The sequence below is a fragment of the Triticum aestivum genome, chromosome 7D (assembly GCF_018294505.1).
Source record: "Triticum aestivum cultivar Chinese Spring chromosome 7D, IWGSC CS RefSeq v2.1, whole genome shotgun sequence".
Classification (NCBI taxonomy): Eukaryota; Viridiplantae; Streptophyta; class Magnoliopsida; order Poales; family Poaceae; genus Triticum; species Triticum aestivum.
The window spans coordinates 195,070,045-195,089,947 of NC_057814.1; the positions used below are offsets into that span (position 1 = coordinate 195,070,045).

The window sequence follows — 19,903 nt, forward strand, 5'->3', positions numbered from 1 at the left end:
TAGGCGCCGCACGTGTAATGTGCAGCGCCTAGCCGCTAGGCGCTACACGTGTAATGTGCAGCGCCTAGCCGCTAGGCGCTGCACTGTGACTTATCTGCAAACGCGCCAGCCCTCACCTCCCCCTTACTATCGCAACCAACAAGGTGTCCTCAAAAGATGCAGAAACCACTCCCAGTTGTCATTGTTTTCCACCTCAACCAAAGCAAATGCCAATGGCAACACCCGGTTATTGGCATCACTTGCTATCGCAACCAACAAGGTGCCCTTGTATTGTCCGGTCAAGAACGTGCCATCAATTGCGATGACCGGCGTACAATGTTCGAAAGCCCTCACGCATTGCTCGAGCGCCCAAGAAGCACGGCCAAATACTCTGACTTTCCTTCCTTCATGAACCGTTGTTTGGTGCCCATGAGGCTCGACCACATGAACCATGCCCGGGTTTGTCGCGGCCATGGCTAACAACAACCTAGGGATTCGGTTGTATGCTTCCTCCCATGTACCATACAACATCTTAAATGCGGCTTGCTTCGCCTTCCATGCCTTGCCGTATTTCACCTTGTAATGAAAGATGGCTTTCACAAGGTCAATGACATGTTGGACGCTCATTGTTGGAAGTGTGGATATTGAGTTGGAGAGCCTGTAAGCGATGAACTCGGACGTGAGTTGTTTGTGGTCTTCGGACACAATCTTGCCATCCACCCTTTTGCCTTGGCACATGTGAGTTGGCACACAACTCACTACATGCCAAGTAGGACCTCCTTTCCATGGTCTTGCACGCACAATCCACGGACAACCGCCACGGCGTCTTGCCACTCCTTGTTGGACCTCCTTTCCACGACCTCTACCACCACCACGGCCTCTTGTAAGTCCAAGTTGGACCTCCTTTTCATCTTCACATGCACATGCAACCGTGTAGCGCACATTGACGTCCGAGTGACCACCTTGTGTGGACGATAATGCGTAACCGAGTAGTTGTCGAGCCACATCTTCAAATCCAACAAGCTGTCGAACTTAGAACCTTTAGCAATCCGGTTCTTGTCGTCTACCAAATCACGGTGAGAGCTCGGGCCTAACCCCAAGAGGTACACATTGGCCACCATCTACCACGGCTTCATCCGCGAGACTAACATCCTTGAACAATGTAGTCCGATGATCCCGACCAAATACCTTCTCGAAAGCTTCGGCCTCCTTCACCGTGAACCCCTCCGCATCAACTTGTTCATCGGGACCATCGTCATCCGAGTCCGATGCATATGCACGGGAAAAAGGGATGGAATGGTCCATTGTCTCTTGCAAATGATATTTGTCGAGATCACCCACATTGTTGTCATGGAGATCAACTTCATTGTCATCGTCCGCATACTCATCATTGTCCTCTTGCAAAGATTCATCTTGGTTGTTTCTATAAGGGCTCAATGTTGGCCTCACTTCTTGGGTCAAAAGAGGTTCAACAATTTCATCTCGCTTCAAGGATGGAGGGCTACTAGCAACCAAAGGGGAGGGGTTCCGGTTCAAGTCCAAATGCAAACTTGAATCAACCTTCTTCGTTGCAAATAACTCAAGAGCCTTGTCTAGTGATTCGGCCACCGTCTCCTTGTATGCAACCCAACGTTGCTCCGAGTTTACACGCATTGTCTTCCAACGGATGTGCATTCCAAAACCAACATTATGCCTTCCCTCCAACTCAATGATATCACTAGGGTCCATCCAATTCAAATCTTTCCTAACTTGTTGCAAGAGCTCCGCATAGCTAGGACTACTATCAAACACCATGTCAAACTCATCCGGGTCCGGTTCTTTATTGCCTTTCAAAAAGGCGTCTTTGTCCCATGATGAACAAACACACATGTTCTTCCCATCCCTATAAGCAATGAACACAAGGTAACATTGCTTCCATGAGTACTAATCCATGGATTAACACCGAATACAAACCCTAATATATATATGAAACAACAACCCTAACCCTAACCATAACCCTAACCCTAACCATAACCATAACCCTAACCATAACCCTAGCCCTAAACCTAACCCTAGCACCAACATAAGAACACCCATAAGAATAACCCTAGCATACTAACAAAGCCTAATCATAGAAATTGGCAAACAAACATCTCACATCTCCATGCAAATCTCTAGATCCAAACAAAACTAGGGTTTTCCCCAAACTACCAACAAATGAGCAATGGGAGAACTTTACTTCGATCAAAAAAAGGGGATAGGAGATTATTACCTTGAGGGAGGGTTTGACTTCGAAATCCATGGACAAATTCTTCAAATTTGCAAGATTTGGAAGAAGATTTGAGAGGGGGGAGAGTGGGAGAGGGGGCAAAGCTCGGGGAGAGAGTGAGAGAGTGTGTGGTGGGGGGGTGGGGGAGGGGGCCCAGCCAAGTGGCTGGATAAGTCACAGTGCAGCGCCTAGCGGCTAGGCGCTGCACATTACACGTGTAGCGCCTAGCGGCTAGGCGCTGCACATTACACGTGCGGCGCCTAGCTCGGAGGCGTTGCACTGCTGGGTGCGGACCCATGGGCTGCCACGGTGGACAGAGGTGCAACGCCCCGGAGCTAGGCGCTGCACCGTAGGGTGTGGCGCCGGCATGGCGGGCGCTACACAAAAGGGTCAGGGGTGTGAAATAGTTTCGCACCCAGTTCAGTCTGTAAATTTATTTCGTCTCTATGTCAAAATTGTCAAATTTGCCAACACACGTTTTACCCACCCCCCAAAGCGCCAGGCAGCGCACAGTCACGACAGGCACAGCAGTAGCAGCAGCGGCGCCAACAACCAAACCGGCCAGCCCAAGAACCCCTCTCCCCCCCTCCCCCACCCCCACCCGCGCACACGCACACGCCCACGACTCTGCCTCTCCCTCCCCACCTCCGTTCTCGCATCCCCGGTCCGTCCGTCGTCCCCTGCTCCACTCCACCCTTCTCCCTCCTTCCATTTGACCCCGCTCCCCCGTCTCTTCCTCGGCAAAGCTTCGAATTTTCCTCCCTCCCCCTATCCCCAAGCCTCCCGCTTCCGTGTCCGCGTCCCGTCTTGGATTCGTCCGCCGCGCCAACAAAGAAACCGCGTGCGTGCGTGCGTGCGCGTCGGTTCGGTCCCGTCCGGCCCTTGTTCCTTCCTTGCCGGCCGCTGCTTCGCGCGCATTGCCGCCCCGCCCCCGCCCGCGGGATTCCTCCGCCCAATAAGTTCCTTTCCCGGGGACGTTTCTCGGAGGACGGACAGGAAGAAAAAAGCCGCGCGCGCTGCCTCGCCGCATGGATCAGGGTCCCCCGCGCTGCCGCCTGGAGCTGGGATTTCGGGACGCGGGCGTTCAGGGGTTCCGGCCGGACGCCGCCGCCGCCGCGCCGCGGCAGGGCGGGATCTCGGAGCTCTGTTGAGGCGTTCCGGGTCAGGTGATTTAGTCCAGTGCTGTCCAGTTCCTCGTGTGGCTGCCTCGCCTGCTTTTTTTAGGTAGGTGGGGGCGGTGGAGCCTTTCTTGGTGGGTGGGAGCGCGCCCCGAATTTATTGCGAGGCGTTTCTTGGGTTCTCACCTGAAATCTGGGTTCTTCTTGCCCACAGGGGGAGTCCAGTGATTTGTTCCTGATTCATCCACTGGTTCTTGAGGGCTGAATTTTCAGATTCAACTCAGTAAGTTTGAGGCCAAAAGTTCTGTCATCTCAGCACTAGGCAAGAGAGCTGAGCCTGGTGAGCCCTGGGCAGTAGTAGTCTGGTGCGGTGATCTGGTTGTTGTGTCAAAATGGCACGGGTAAGGAGGAGGCTGGAGAAGCTGAAGCTGAGTACATTGTACAGCTTCGCGCTCTGCGCCAAGGGCTCCACCGAAGATCACTCCAAGATTGGCACGGCGGGGTTCTCCCGAGTCGTCTACGTCAATGATCCAGACAGGCATGAAGAGGAGGGCTTCAGATACCCAAGAAATGAGGTGTCCACTACCAAGTACTCGTTGGTCACCTTCGTGCCCAAGTCCCTCTTTGAGCAGTTCCGGAGGGTGGCCAACTTCTACTTCCTCGTCTCGGGGATCCTCACGCTGACCCCGCTCGCGCCCTACTCAGCGGTAAGCGCGCTACTGCCATTGTCGGTCGTGATTACGGCCACCATGCTGAAAGAAGGGGTTGAGGATTGGAGGAGGAAACAACAGGTATCGTTTCTGTTATCTTCTGTTCAAATCCTACCACAAGTGAATCATATTAAGCCAACTTTCTTTCGACTCATAGGAATAGTATGTTGTGATTCACAAAGAACTTAACATGCCTGCACATAATCCGACCTTTCCAATGGTTGCTTCATGAACTGCTCAACAAGGACTTACGGGGTTTCCTTTTTCTTGATGATGAGGTGTTCTTTTTTTATTCAGTTGCATCTCTCGGCTTGCATCTTGAAAGGATTTTTTTGTATGATAAGACAAAGTAGGGAGGAACCTAAATCTAGTGGAACTTTCTTTCTGGATCAACCAATAAAACGTCATAAATCGGCAGGAAGTAAAAAATATGTTTTTTACTATTAAACTGTTAATTTTGAAGTATGTAAGAAACCACAAATAACTGAAGGTAAGAGCACTACCACCAAAGAAGTAAAGGAGTATGGATACATTGGATGTTAACATAATATGTGATGCTTTGTATTTTTACCTTTTTAGCGTAATATTATGTGTCACTTAGTTACAACCAACCTATGAGCTTCCTATCTGAACAATGCCATGAACTACGTCACAAATTACTTTTGTCTCATCACATTAAATTTTCAGTTATTTCACTTTGCATGAGATCTAGTCATACAATGTCATTGTGAGTTATACTGGATCCATTCTATCCCAGGCAGCTGACAAACTAATTTAGGAAGAATTTATAATCTCAGTTGTAGCACATGGTTCCGTTGTATCAACTTTTTTTCTGTGAATAGATAAATGTTCAGTTTTTCTAGATATTAAGATAGACCATAGCTAAATTTGTTATGAATTTCCATTCATCGACGTGGTACACATCTTTGTGATGGACTAGTTGCACCAATATTAATCTTTAATTTGCTGCATTATCTCTATGATTTAGTTGGTTTGTATTTCTGTGTATATTCTCATGCTGTTGATATGCTAAGTTAATATTTGCAATTCTTCGTTCAGGACATTGAGCTCAACAATCGAATAGTAAAAGTACATAGAGGGAATGGCAGTTTTGAAGAGACAAAATGGAAGTATATCAAAATTGGAGATGTGATCAAGGTGGAGAAGGATAATTTCTTTCCTGCTGACTTGATTCTACTTTCATCTAACTATCCGGATGGGATCTGCTATGTAGAGACTATGAACCTTGATGGTGAAACAAATTTGAAAATTAAACAAGCTCTTGAGGTGACATCGGATTTACAAGAGGATGGTGATTTCACAAACCTTAGACAAATAATCAAATGCGAAGATCCGAATGCGAATCTTTATTCTTTTGTTGGTACTATGGATTATAAAGGCATGCGGCATCCTCTGTCACCCCAACAACTCCTTCTTCGGGACTCAAAGCTGCGGAACACTGATTACATATATGGGGCTGTCATCTTCACAGGTCATGATACAAAAGTGATGCAAAATGCAACTGAGCCACCATCTAAAAGAAGCAAGATTGAGAAGAAAATGGATTACATCATTTACCTGCTGCTGTGTTCTTTACTTGGAATTGCTTTACTTGGTTCAGTCTTTTTTGGTATATGGACTAAAGCTGATTTAAGGAATGGTGAGCTAAAACGGTGGTATCTTCGCCCAGATGATTCGACCGTCTTCTATGACCCGAAACGAGCACCTCTGGCATCCTTTTGTCATCTGTTGACAGCCTTAATGTTGTACAACTACTTTATCCCAATTTCTTTGTACATATCCATTGAGATGGTCAAGATCTTACAGGCTGTATTCATCAACCAGGACATTGACATGTATGATGAAGAATCAGATAAGCCAACTCATGCTCGAACCTCAAATCTAAACGAAGAACTAGGTCAAGTTGACACAATTCTCTCTGATAAGACTGGAACCTTGACCTGCAACATGATGGAGTTTATCAAGTGTTCGATTGCTGGCACTGCATATGGTCAGTCTGTCACAGAAGTTGAGAAAGCTATGGCCCTGAGGAAAGGGGTGCCGCTAGGTGACGAGATAGAAGCTGGAGGGCACAAGGAGAAACAAATCGAGGAGAGTCCTCATGTCAAAGGTTTTAATTTGAAGGATCCACGTATAATGGATGGAAATTGGATACATGAACCTAATAAAGATGTCATCAGGGATTTTTTCCGTCTGCTAGCCATCTGCCATACATGCATACCTGAAGTAGATGAAACTGATAAAGTTTCGTACGAAGCTGAGTCCCCTGATGAAGCTGCATTTGTTATCGCAGCAAGAGAATTAGGATTTGAGTTTTACAAGAGGACACAGACAAGTATAGTTATTCGTGAACGCGATCCTAACCAGAATGTTGCAGATTATCAGTATAGGTATGCAATTTTTTTTTTCATTAAAGGATATTGTTTATTACGTAAATTTGACCTTTAGCATCCTCTTACAGAAAATATGAGCTCCTAAATGTCTTGGAATTCAGTAGCTCACGAAGACGGATGTCTGTGATAGTGAAGGAACCAGAGCCAGAGGGGAGGATATTACTGTTTAGCAAGGGCGCTGATAGGTAAGTACTCCACATGTTCTAAATTTCTGTATTGTTTCACAATTAACGGGCAAACTTGTATATGCCTATGGCTTCTTATCTGTCTTCTCCATGTGAATAGTGTGATGTTCACAAGGCTTGCACCAGATGGAAGAAAATTTGAGGAAGAGACTAAAAGGCACATAAACGAGTATTCTGATTCTGGTCTAAGAACACTGGTTCTTGCGTACCGCGTCTTGGATGAGAAAGAGTACGAGAACTTCGCTGAAAAATTCAGGACTGCCAAAATATCTGGAAGTGCTGACAGAGATGAACAAATTGGGGAGGCTGCTGATAGCATTGAGCGGGACTTGATTCTTCTTGGTGCTACTGCTGTTGAAGACAAGCTCCAGAAAGGGGTATGTTTTTTATGACAAGGATATGCTTTCCAGTCTAACTCATTTTAAATATTGAATTGTCATTTTTCATTACATGGCATTTGTAATCAGGTACCAGAATGCATTGACAAGCTTGCACAAGCAGGAATTAAGATATGGGTGTTGACGGGTGACAAAATGGAGACAGCTATCAATATTGGGTACTTAGTGTATTTTTGCATGTAAATAGTCTTTTTAGTACGACTGGATTCTAGAAGTTCAAGCTGACTATTTCTTTTTCTGATTCATCATTCATGTGCTTCTTCAGATTTGCATGTAGCCTACTTAGACAAGGAATGACACAGATAATCATCGCCCTGGAAGCACCTGACATCATTGCATTGGAGAAAAACGGAGACAAAGATTCCATTGCCAAGGTGAATAAATGACTGATGCCTCTACTGAATCACTGCCTATGTAATTGTTATTTTTAGATGAGTATATTTGCAACAATCACTCGTAAATGTTTACCAAAAAGGAGTTAACGAAACAGGCATCTAACATTTAGAATTCTACTCTATACAATCAAAACTGCAATAGTTACTTTCTATTTGTTGGCTCTTCAGGCATCAAAGCAAAGTGTTATGGGTCAGATAGAGGATGGAATAAAACAAGTCCCAACCTTGGGTCAGTCCAGTACGGAATCTTTTGCATTGATAATTGATGGTAAATCATTAACTTATGCTTTGGAAGATGATGTCAAGTTTAAGTTCTTGGATCTTGCTGTCAAGTGTGCATCAGTCATATGTTGTCGATCTTCACCGAAGCAGAAGGCATTGGTGAGCTTTTTTCTTGTTTTGGAAGTCATATTTATCTTTCCTATGTAATTTTCCGAGTGTTATTTCCGAAAGCATACATGCTGAGTTATTAATCTGTCGCAACTATTGCAGGTTACAAGGCTTGTTAAACATTCAGATAAAGTTACCTTAGCAATTGGTGATGGGGCAAATGATGTTGGCATGCTTCAGGAAGCTGACATAGGGGTTGGAATTAGTGGTGTTGAAGGGATGCAGGTTGCCTATTTTGATGCTTTGTAAATTTTGTGAATGTGCTCGTGATCACTAGAATCTTTTTTAACGGTTAGTTGTTTCTCTTCACAATGTCTTAGGCTGTCATGGCAAGTGATATTGCCATCGCCCAGTTCCGCTTCCTGGAACGGTTGCTTTTGGTGCATGGACATTGGTGTTACCGACGTATTTCAGTGATGGTATACTCTTATGTTTGGACAAGTAATCAACTTTCAAAATTCAACTATTATGTTGATATTCTCTTTCTGATGCAGATATGCTATTTCTTCTACAAGAATGTGACTTTTGGAGTCACCATCTTTCTGTATGAAGCGTTTGCATCCTTTTCAGGGAAGCCAGCTTATAATGATTGGTTCTTGTCACTGTATAATGTATTTTTCACCTCCCTACCTGTCATTGCGTTGGGCGTATTTGATCAGGATGTTTCTTCCCGTCTATGTTTACAGGTATGTCTATGCAAACCCGTTTGAAAAAGACGCAATCTTTCATGATAGTAGATCGAATTAGGGAAAGTCCATCTCAAATTCCAAATTCTCTTGAAACATGTTCCACTTCATCTTTCTGAGAAAGTACACTGTCTATGTCACTCTACTTCATATACTCCCTCCATTCCTAAATATATGACGTTTTGGTAGCTCAATTGCTACCAAAACGTCATATATTTAGGAATGGAGGGGGTAGAAGCTACATGGTTATGTTTTGTTTAAGACAAGTTCAAAACTTTACATGTTTTGTATACTTGGTCCGTTTGATTAGGTAAAAGTTTGATGATTTCATGTGGTATTTGCTTTTCATAGATTCAATAATTTCCTACTTAATTCAAGCAGTCCTCTTACCCAAAAGGGCAAAAGGTGTCTCAAGGCTCAGCAATCCTATTCGTGCCGTTTTAAGTTCCTTTTTCACTGTTTTCTTGGACAAATGAAGATATCATTCCATCTTTCATACTGCACAAAATGCAGAAGCTATGCACATTAATTTCAACTCCATTTGACCTAGCTGTTTTTAAGAAAGTGCCTGTTTGCATGTTACTTGACAGTATCCGGAGCTATACCAAGAAGGTGTGCAGAATGTATTATTCAGCTGGCGTCGGATACTTGGCTGGATGTTTAATGGTGTCGTGAATGCCATCTTAATATTTTTCTTCTGCACTACCGCCCTGAAGGACCAAGCATTTCGTCAAGATGGCCAAGTTGCGGGCTTGGATGCCCTAGGTGCTACCATGTACACTTGTGTCGTATGGGTAGTCAACTGCCAAATGGCCCTCTCGGTGAACTACTTCACCATAATCCAACACATATTCATATGGGGTAGCATTACTGTGTGGTACATCTTCCTCATGGTTTATGGTGCTATAGACCCAAAGTACTCCAAGACAGCATACATGGTCTTCATTGAACAGTTGGCCCCAGCGCTATCATATTGGTTGGTGACACTTTTCGTGGTGACGGCCACACTCGTCCCGTACTTCTGCTATGCCGCAATTCAGATCCGTTTCTTTCCAATGTTCCATAACAAGATTCAGTGGAAAAGGTACCTGGGGAAGGCTGAAGACCCAGAGGTGGCAAGGCAGCTATCATCACGGCACCGGACATCGTCACACCAAAGGATGGTTGGGATCTCTGCTCGTCGCGACGGCAAGGCCATGCAAGTTAAAAAGGGAACCGACGTAGAGGTTGAAGGATGACATTCTCTCAGTAGATTTTGTGTTTTGTACAGATTATAGAATGTCATCTCCTGAAAGATGACAGAAGATGGACTGGCTAGAACTTGTGAATATTCTTGGATTGTTGCTTCTATGGTTCCATGCAGTTCTTCCAGTTCAGAGGATAGAGCTAGATCACAGAATTTCGTAGATAGGCCACAAGAAGAACAAGAGAAGACCTGCTGTAAAGTTCATGTAGCAATTTAAGGCTGTGTGTGTGTGTGTGTGTGTGTTTTCCCCCTTCTCTTTTGCTCTTACCCCTGTTTATGCTAGTGCTCTGATGGCAGAATTCACTTTGTTTCAAGGCTTTTGCGTTTTGCCACGTAACTGTTGTCCCTCTGTTTTACTCTAAACCAATAATGCTATGGTTTCTATATAATGAAATGATTGCACTGCATTTCGCAGAAACAGATTCTTTCAGTGCTTAAATGCAACCTCATGATATGAAAGTGTTTGAAGACAACCTCATGATATTCAACTGATCTACCATGACACTACATATTCTTTGCTGCGATAAGAAAAGAGAACATTAAGTGTGACAATAAATTAAGAAGGTAGGATTTCAGGCACCTCATTTGTTTTGATGGCAGGAATCTTTCATGTTAATTAGGATGAAAGGAATACATCTACAAAATCTCTCACTAATTAAGAGAAAAAGAGATTCTGCGAATTATTATGATGTTACAATCGTGTATAGTATGAGTATCTTTTTTCTTTATTGGTCTCTCCTATCATACTAACCTGCAAACTGCAGCAAAGAGAAGAGCGGGAGCCTGAGGCCGACCGATCATTCACGGCTCAGGCAACGGCATCGCCGGCGGCGGCTTGGCCTCCTCCTCGGCCGGCCTGACCGGCCGCCGAGGCGCCCGCCACCACCAGCATCTCCGGCGGCCGGCCAGCCTCGCGCAGTCGTACCACTCGTCAGGCCCCTGCGCGTGCGCCGCGCACACCCGGCCAAAGAAGCAGGACAGGGCGGTGAGCAGCAGCACGGCCGCGAGCACCCCGACGAACGGGCCGACGGACCCCCGCGGGTGGGCGGCGGCCGCCCTGCCGGACACCTGGTAGTCCGGCAACGGGATCGCCGGCGTGGCGGTCGCCATTGCTGAACAGAGATACGGTGGCGATGGGGCAGTGGCGAGCACTTGTTGGACTTGGACGGGGTGAGGGGAGCATGCATGGGTGTAGTGCAAGGAATGGAATGGGCGAAAGCGTCACTTCCTTTCGAAATTTACATATAGAGGATAGTGCCATTGGAGAGAAGAGGAGAGGATAGGAAAACAATGAAGGCCAGGGGAAAAAAGGAAAGGGCTGAGGGCTGGCTTTGTGGAAGATTTAAGTGGACGCCGACATGGAAAGAATGGAGGAGAAAGCAAAGAGTATGTTACTAGATGGTGTATGTATGTATGTGCAGAAAAAGAGATGGGAACTGTTCTCTTGTGATGCTGATCTGATCATCTAATGATGATTGTGGAGCATGCCAGGAAGAACCTCCCTCTTTGGATGCATGGCCATGGATTGAAGGATAAAGGAACATGTAGGATGAGAGGAAAAACTAAAGGAGAAAGGAGTACTTGTTAACAGTTGAAGTTGCTTTGCTTGTAAACGTTGCCACTCTTGACCCCTTCCAAAGCACTGCTTTTGACAGAATTTAAGCTAATGGTATCTCATTCAGATATGAATTAATCTTTCCCTTGTTTTTTTTGAAGCTAGTGGAGCATCATCTTGAGATGCGGATTATTGATGAGTGACAGATGTACTACATCCCGTTTCTTTGTTGGCTTGTCCACAATGTTTGTGTCTTTCTTGCTCAGCCTGGAAGACGGCATGGTAAGTATTTGTCTGATTGGCAGGGTAGGGACGCTACCTGCATGATTGGCATTCTTGAAGCTTTCTCGCCATGGGATGGGGGTCTGGGGTATCCTAAGACATAAAAAGTTGACTCAGAGATGCTTAACGGGCAAGGTTACTCACCTTTGTTCAGCTCCTAAAGTTCTACCTCATTTCTCAACTTACAGTGCTCTACGTCAGCTTTGCAAAGTACTACTCCTTATGCACTAACATGTTAGCATCCTCATGCACTAAACGAATTCATATTTCTTGTAAGTCCCAATACAAAAATGTATCACAGTCAGCAGCAACGATTGTGGTATGATCGTGGGAGAACCCCTTGCTCCAACACCAACAAATGTCCTTTCGACAGCTATGAAGACCAATCACGGGCGTACCATTTTTTTTTGTTTGCAAAATATAATCTACTCCCTCCGTCCCATAATGTAAGATGTAGTGTTAAAAAAACATCTTACATTATGGGCGGAGGAGTAACATGCAAGATTATATGTCCAAAGGTTATGCCATGGAGTAAATAAATATATAGATGAATATCCCATCAACCATCCCCTTCGTGGAGTAAATGATGCTTTCGTCACATTCACATATATATGGCCGCAATATTCCACATTCAGTCGCAAAAGGCAAGAAGCATTGTTTTCTTTTACTCACAACTGTTGGAAATCCACATCTATGATGATGAGGAAACTAAGAAAGATGTAAAGAATAATAGGAATATGGGACATTGGGAAGGAAGCAACCATTATTCGTAGGATCTAGCAGGCTTTAGCCCATCACTTCTCTCCAAACTTTCCAAATATCGCTTACCGATCTAGTTGCTCTGTCACAAGAAATGCAACTGATGCTCTCTTCCTAGATTGTCGGAGTCATTACAATTCCAGCCCCAAGTGTTGATATGTGCCAACCTTAACTTCGGTTGTACACGGTTCTTCCTTCAAACTCGAGCAAATAAACTGCTCCTTCAAAATCTCCTTTTGTTTTTTGGGAATAAACTCCTTCAAACCGGAGCCAATAAGTTGCTCAACTGGATGGTGCTTCGGCTGGTGTCAACTGCGACAGATCCTTCTACAACATGTTGAGACCTTGTATTGTTCAACTTATACATCCAATATACTCTTTGGACATATTGAATGAATGCAGTTATTTAAGAGACATCATTACATAAATTTTATGATTCATTACAGTTTTGTTACTGATGAAAGTATTGAGAACCAGGAAATCATTGAAACATGTGCTAAAATCACTAAAACAAGAAATAAATAATGAAAGCAAATATAGATGATGAAAACAATGCGAAAGAGTGCTAATGTACGGCTCATTCCTCTTTTCCTTTGTGGAGGGTTGCCTCCCTTATAGGGGTAAAGTTAGTCAAAAAGGGGAGATCATCAACAAACTGAAAAGGCAACTTAAGGATTATTTCTATTGGAAATATGCCCCAAAAGCAATACTAAATGTTATTATTTATTTTTATGTTGATAAGTAATGTTTATTTTCTGTGCTATAATTGCAATGATTCTTGAATATGAGAATATAAACACAAAATAAGTTTCTAGTCTCGTCTCTAAGACTATCACATGTGTTGCATGATGATATTTATGTTCTTATCACAGGGCATTGTTAAAGTCACAAGGAAGCCGACAACAATGAGTGCACATTGTTATTAGAACAATGGTGTTGAATAGACCCAGTCAAATGATATACTACGAGAACACATTGTCACATTGTTATTAGTATTATCAAAGAAGTGTTAACATATACTCACTTTTTTAGACCATGAGAGTATCAAGCACCTTCATACCAGACGGTGTACTTCGGAGTTTGCCAAACATTACTTGTAACAGGGTAATTATGACACCAACTTTCGGATACATCGAACAAGTATGTCAAAGGCACTTGATAACTCAAGATTGAAATTTGCTCCTCCGACAACATGTGCTTGGAATTTTTTTTCTGCTCACTTACACGCACATACCATTCGTATGAACACCGCACGCACATCCTACCCCTGTTAGCACCTTCGAGATACTGAGCCGACACAACATCTTGAAATTGACGAAGTCACCATAAACATCTTGTAGTCGATGAAAACGTCTACTCCCATTGAACGAACATCGCTGAAAAGTCTAGAATAAATCCTAGAAAATGCGAGCACCGGCGTCAAGTCTAAGACGTGAACCCTGGTGGGTTGGTTTCACCACAAGGAGTCTAACATCTGAACTAGGCTCAGTTCGTTGTACTTGAAAAATGTTACCGCGTATTCAAAAAAGTGTTCAAAAATATGTATTTTTTTAAATGTACATCATGTATTTGAAAAATATTTAGCATGTATAAAAAATATATTTTATGTATGCACTAAAAATATACGTTGTGTACTGAGAAAAATTACAAATGTGTTAATAAAAATAAATTAGATAAAAAAGTAAAGAGAAAAAACAAAGAAAAACAAAGTATAACAAAGAAAAGAAGAAACCCAAACAAAACCAATGAAAAAATGAAGAATACACAAAGTATAATGAAGAAAAGAAGAAAAATCAAAGAAAGCCTGTGAAAAAACGCAATAAACATAAAAAATAAGCAGAAGCAGAGGAAATCTACAACAACACGAGCAACAGCAAGCGGCTTGCGCTAATGGGCTCGCCTGATAGTCGCCTTGTTGTAGGTGATTACTAATAGAAATCGGTACGAATGAGAAATAGCTCTCGCACTCCGTGGATTTGGTAACCTCAAATCTGGGGACTAACCAACCAGCAGTTATCATTAGGGGGTTTCCAAGGGTCACTCTTCTTTGGACCATGAGTGCGTCAAGTGGTGTGCCCAGTCGCCGCCACATGTCGCATGCCGGACACTCCCTCTTGATTTTATCTTTTTATTTTTCTGAATTTCGGGTTTTAGATTTTTTTGGACTTTTTTTTTATTTTTTTGCCCTTTTTTCTAGGTTTGCAAAGCACATCTTTGCTTCTTGAAAAAATATATGTCGTGCTTCTTGTGGAAGCACATGGAGTGCTTTTACGAGGAGCATAGATTGTTTTTTGTGAAAGGCACTTTTTATGTTTTCACAAGAAGTATAGATTTGCTTCTACGAAAAGCATAACTATACTTATACTTAAAAATAAAAAAGCACATCCCGTGCTTCTACAAGTAGCACAACATGTGCTTTCATAAAAAGTGAAAACCAAAAAAAAAGAAAGAAAAGCACGACCTGTCCTTTATAAAAAAACGCAACCATCATTTCAGGCCGAATTTTTTCTTTGTCTGTTGGCATTCGTCTTTTTCTGGTTTTATTTTTTTCAATTTTTTTGTATTCATTTTTTCCTTCAGGTTTTTTTTTCTGGTTTCCATTTTTTCATGAACAAAGTTCAGAAAAACCTATTAACATGTGATCTAATTTCAAAGATCGCAACGCGAGAAATCCAACAATGAAAACAGTTCGGTGTTTTTTGACGCACAATTCAAGATATAAAAACGAATCTACAGAAAAAAAGAAAAATCTCCAGCTTCAGCGCCAAAAAAGGTGGGGTGGGCTGGCGCGGTGAATCCATGTGATGTCCGGCCTGCCTTATCCGCAAGTTTGGTTTGTGTTTATGGAAGATGGTTTCGCTTGGACCTCTCATCGCCATCAAGTTGACTTGTCTGATACAGTTTCCATAAAGAAAAGAAAAAATGATGCTGACGCTGCTGCACATCCCTCCACTTCCGATCAATCCTCCTTCCTCTCCTCCTCCCCGCCGGCGCCGCTGCCCACCTCCCATGGCCGCCTTCGCCTCCGCCCCCCAGCAATCCAAGCCCCTCGTGCTCGGCTGCGGCGCCGTCTCCGTGGACTACCTCGCCACCGTCGCCTCTTTCCCCAACCCCGACGACAAGATCCGCAGCCTCGCGCTCAAGGTCGAGGGAGGTGGCAACGCCGGCAACGCCCTCACCGGAGCCGCTCGCCTGGGCCTCAGCCCAAGGATTATATCCAAGGTAAAGGCCGCACCCGCCCTTCACTACCACCACCTACCTAGTTCCTTCTCTCGACATCACCCCACTGATCTATGTATATGCATGCTCACTCCTTGCTCTTACTGCTGGAGTAGGCGTCCAATGATGCACTGGGAAAAAGCATTCTCAAGGAGCTGCAAGATGACGGAGTAGACACTTCCTATATGACGGTATAATACGGAACGCAATTGCCTTACCCCATTATTCCATTCCTATATGCAGCAGCATTCATCCATCCTAATCCTATTTCATGTATATGGCTATCTTCTTACTCCAGGTAGCAGATGGGGGGAATTCACCCTTCACCTATATAATCGTCGATAACCAGACGTGAGTGACAGATCAAAAGAACAAACTGTGCTGCTATCCTGTTTTTATACAAGTGGTCTTCATTCTCTTATTCCTTACCACTTTGTTTTGCAAATGACGATGAGTTACGGGTATTTTGCTCTTTACCACTGTTTTAATCCCCCTTCTTCGTTTCCAGGAAAACTCGCACTTGCATACACACTCCTGGTTATCCCCCAATGAAGCCAGAGGAGCTCACAAAGGAAAACTTGTTTGCTGCTTTACATGGCGTAGAAATGGTGTATTTTGATGTTAGACTGCACGAGACTGCTTTGCTTGTTGCAGAAGAGGTAATATTTTCCTGCCACAACATAACATTTCATCTTATTATAGGCATATTAAGAAACATGAGTGCATACATAATATTCGACTTCACTTCCATACATTGATGAGCAGCCAATAATATCAGAAACAAAAGTCTTGTGTTATGTGTGAATGTCGGCATGTCGCACAAAAGTCAACGCATAACTCCTTCTGTCTTAATGTTGCAATTTTTTTTCTGTTCTTGGTTTCTCTCTCGTCCACATTGGTGTTGAGATTGATCTTCGTTTATGGGATCAATCCAGTGCAGGCAAGCCAAAGAAAAATTCCTATTTTGGTCGACGCAGAGAAAAAGAGGGAAGGATTGGATGACCTCCTGAATTTTGCATCATATGTTGTATGCTCTGCAAAATTTCCTCAGGTGAGTTTTTTTATTTCCAATGACAACAGAGTATTACTGCTAAGCTCTGCTACATTATGTTGTATGCTGTAACTGTAGCTATGCCTCTTTAATCATTTACTGATATTACCTTAGTCAAGGAGTTTGATGTTTTGATAAGCTTGTGTGGATATCTTTTGTTTGGTGGTTATTTCTTAGCACAATTGATTAAGGTCATTTGAGCAGCAAGGCTTAGCTAATCACCTTGTCCGGCATCTGAGATCCCTAGTATTCCTATAGTTATATTCTTTTCACCTAATCTTAATATGCAGGCCTGGACAGGAGCCTCATCGACACCAGTTGCTTTGGTACACATGCTTCTAAGGTTACCTAATCTCAAGTTCGTTATTGTAACCCGGGGAGAAAAAGGTTGCTTAATGCTTGAAAGAAGTATGACAGGTGAGTTTATTGTAGTTCTCCATGTCAATTTTAGCTAAGCATTTCACAAAAAACAAACACGTAGGATGTGCATTTTGCTTACAAGGGATCTGATGGTGATTCCTTTTGATATAAAGAAACATATAATGGACAACTCAACTTGCAGATGCTTCTGAGACTGAGGAAACTGATGTAGAGGATCTGCTAGAATCTTTAGAGCAGAAAGTCGATTTGAGTTCTAGCATGGCAAAATGCGTTGCTTCAAAGGTATGCTATCTTTTTGTGGGTGTCTGCTCGCAGTAATTCTTGAATATGAAATTGAAGTTCTTTAGCTTGATGAAAGTAATAAACATAAACCTTGCAAAAAGGGTTCACTATAAAGAAAAATGGCAAAAATGTACCTATTTTAGTATGTTGAATTCTCTGTACGTTCTAAAATATATGAATAAAGTGTGTATGGTGGAGCGGAGCCTGGACTAGCAAAGGCAGTATTCTATAATTATATTGGTTTATGGTATAGCCTAATCTTCAAAGAAAACTTCCTACATGTCTTTTCTTTAAGCTCTAAAGATGTACATTTTCAATTTTCGCTCATCGGAAGCTTATCTGATTACACGAAACATTTCAGGCGTTCTCTGACTTTATTAGTAGCTCGTCATTTGAATTTGATTATTTTAGATAAAGATTTTGGAGTAAATATAAAGAAAACAATGCAAATTTTATATCGACAAATAATAATAACAGAAATCTATTGCTATTTAGTTATAATAAATATGATTTGTAAGAAATGAACCCACAAAAGAATTGTCCCGCGGGCTAAAGTTCCTGTCTCTGACGTACCTTTTTTGTTTCTAGTTGTCAGGGTGTATTTGCTATCTTTTTTAGTTACTAGCGGGGACTTATGATACCATGTGCTTCTTTTATAAACCTAGCTTATAAGATTCGAATTCACACTCCTGTTTTCCAGTTGACACGCTTCGTTATTTGTCTGCTTCTGTAGTCAAATTTGAGAATAAGTGCAGATGGGGTTGGCTCGATGAGTGGCAGGTTAATTATGGGTACAGCTGAAGATATACCATCTGAAGAGCTCATAGATACAACTGGTGCAGGTGATGCATTCATTGGAGCGGTTCTATATGGTAAGCATACAACTTCTTAAATGTTTGACTTCTGGATGGTAAGGGTAGTAGGTGATACAGAGCTCGGGCGGTGAGGCCCCTTTGATTGAAAGGAAGTATATGGCTTGTCTTTTTAATTTTAAACAGCCGTAACATGTGTTAGGTTTTCATCACTTCTGTTAGTGGGTCTTGTAATCTTTTCTCAGACATATCTTGCGGTAAACAATACGCTTCCATATGCCATGTCCTCGTATTCACATAATTTGTACTGCCAAAAGTGTTGAAGGTCTGATCATACTTGATGTGGAGTAAGGAATAGTAGACCCCCCCCCCCCCCCCCAAAAAAAACCCATACCTCGGTGCTATTATATCTGATTTCCTTATCCATATGTCTTCGATATTTTGAACTGGAGGCAGCTTCTCTTTGTTATGAATCGTGACTGATGACCGCCGAGAGGCTTTCGATGAGCTGATTCATTGTGCCTCCTGATTAGGTTTATGCACCGGCATGCCAGTTGAGAAGATGCTGCCTTTCGCAGCACAAGTGGTAAGGCGCTGCGGCATCTGGGTGCTAGTGTTGTAAGTATTACGGATGAAAATGAAATGATAATGGTGTGTGCGTTTGTATTTTGATTTGCAGGCTGCTTGCAGCTGCAGAGCTTTGGGGGCCAGGACTGGTCTTCCTCATCTAACTGACCCGCGCCTGTCTCTCTAGTGTGCGCGTACTGGCCCGCCGGATCAATTTCTATTTCCTCGCTGTCTGTGGCCGTGGACCTTAATAATCCGATTCTGGTGTAGTAGCCTTCGGAAATCCTGTCTTGCTTTTATTGTGAAAATTGTGGCAATCGAGATTTACAGGGGATACAATTTTCTTCAGAAACCGTTGGTATATACTCATAGTGGCTTCCATACCTATCTCCTGGTATGATGAAGTCACCGCAAGCGTCTAACTGCTTTGGCTCTTGTACACATTTGTTGACCCAGGAACCGTAGAACAATCATTCTATGGTATTTTCATTAAAATAAGCATATATATATTTATATATATACAAAAGCCAAAAGAAAAAAAATGAAGAAAAGAAAATTACAAAGCCTCTTGGCCTATCCAATGCCAGTTCTTGCAAAGACTAGGTCTCAACTAATATGGGCTGTAATCCACTCTTTAAAATCACCTGCAAATTTAGGCGTAATCCTGTGAGTGAGAAGTAGTAGATCTTGTCCAAGAGAGAAGCACCAAGAGTTTGAAGTAGTTTACTGATGTTTAAAGATCCATCCATTCCTTTGCATCCAAACATGCCAACTTCCCATGATGATGATTATTAAAGCAATTCTGTTTTGCGAATACATAAAGCTTGCGTAGCATTTAGAGTACAAGAGGTGGTACAACACATGGTAGAGTACAAGAGGTGATACAACACATGACACAAACGATGCAAGAGGCGTGAACATAATGCTCGAAGCAGACAGGCATGAGATGCTCAGCCCAAACAAAGCAAAACACAACTAAGCTCGCTGTCCCGAGAAGCAACCAAACCAACAAGTAGACGACTAACATCTCCAAATCCAGAACCGAGGATGCCACGAGCAAACAGGACAACGCCTTCACACAGGAGAACGACTCCATGAAGGCTGTATAGGTAAACACAGTTAAACTTGCCGTAACTGAAGTATTGGGTTCACCTCAATGCTATGTCAGACAGCGGCAGCAAAATCGTTTGGATTCAGAGAGGAGACTAGGTTTTTGTGTTGCGTTC

The 19,903-nt window shown here is 43.1% G+C and overlaps 2 protein-coding genes across 3 annotated transcripts; both read left to right on the forward strand.

Moving 5' to 3' along the window:
- Positions 1-2,827: 2,827 nt before the first annotated feature.
- LOC123166663 (putative phospholipid-transporting ATPase 9) lies at positions 2,828-10,101 on the forward strand. Its single transcript, XM_044584465.1, has 12 exons — positions 2,828-3,451; positions 3,560-4,136; positions 5,115-6,466; positions 6,538-6,654; positions 6,755-7,031; positions 7,122-7,210; positions 7,318-7,426; positions 7,616-7,828; positions 7,940-8,062; positions 8,158-8,256; positions 8,332-8,523; positions 9,114-10,101. The coding sequence occupies exons 2-12, from the start codon at positions 3,738-3,740 to the stop codon at positions 9,759-9,761; spliced, it is 3,618 nt and encodes a 1,205-aa protein (XP_044440400.1). The 5' UTR covers positions 2,828-3,451; positions 3,560-3,737; the 3' UTR covers positions 9,762-10,101.
- A 5,141-nt stretch (positions 10,102-15,242) lies between these two features.
- Positions 15,243-19,091, forward strand: LOC123166751 (sulfofructose kinase). 2 transcript variants are annotated; one of them, XM_044584551.1, is made up of 10 exons: positions 15,243-15,587; positions 15,701-15,775; positions 15,883-15,935; positions 16,093-16,243; positions 16,525-16,635; positions 16,926-17,052; positions 17,198-17,298; positions 18,032-18,170; positions 18,644-18,696; positions 18,790-19,091. In XM_044584551.1, the coding sequence occupies exons 1-10, from the start codon at positions 15,288-15,290 to the stop codon at positions 18,862-18,864; spliced, it is 1,185 nt and encodes a 394-aa protein (XP_044440486.1). In that variant the 5' UTR covers positions 15,243-15,287; the 3' UTR covers positions 18,865-19,091. The 2 variants fall into 2 exon arrangements, 1 of the variants encoding a protein (XP_044440486.1); XR_006483695.1 differs by having other exon boundaries at positions 15,263-15,587; positions 16,520-16,635.
- Positions 19,092-19,903: the final 812 nt, after the last annotated feature.

Bases quoted from the DNA above. Each gene is read 5' to 3' on its own strand.
- LOC123166751 (XM_044584551.1), top strand. From the start codon at position 15,288: ATGATGCTGACGCTGCTGCACATCCCTCCACTTCCGATCAATCCTCCT. The intron at 18,171-18,643 runs GTAAGCATACAA...CCTCCTGATTAG, and splicing joins CATTGGAGCGGTTCTATATG to GTTTATGCACCGGCATGCCA. The intron at 18,697-18,789 runs GTAAGGCGCTGC...TTTGATTTGCAG, and splicing joins TGCCTTTCGCAGCACAAGTG to GCTGCTTGCAGCTGCAGAGC.
- LOC123166663 (XM_044584465.1), top strand. From the start codon at position 3,738: ATGGCACGGGTAAGGAGGAGGCTGGAGAAGCTGAAGCTGAGTACATTG. The intron at 8,257-8,331 runs GTATACTCTTAT...TTTCTGATGCAG, and splicing joins ACCGACGTATTTCAGTGATG to ATATGCTATTTCTTCTACAA. The intron at 8,524-9,113 runs GTATGTCTATGC...GTTACTTGACAG, and splicing joins CTTCCCGTCTATGTTTACAG to TATCCGGAGCTATACCAAGA.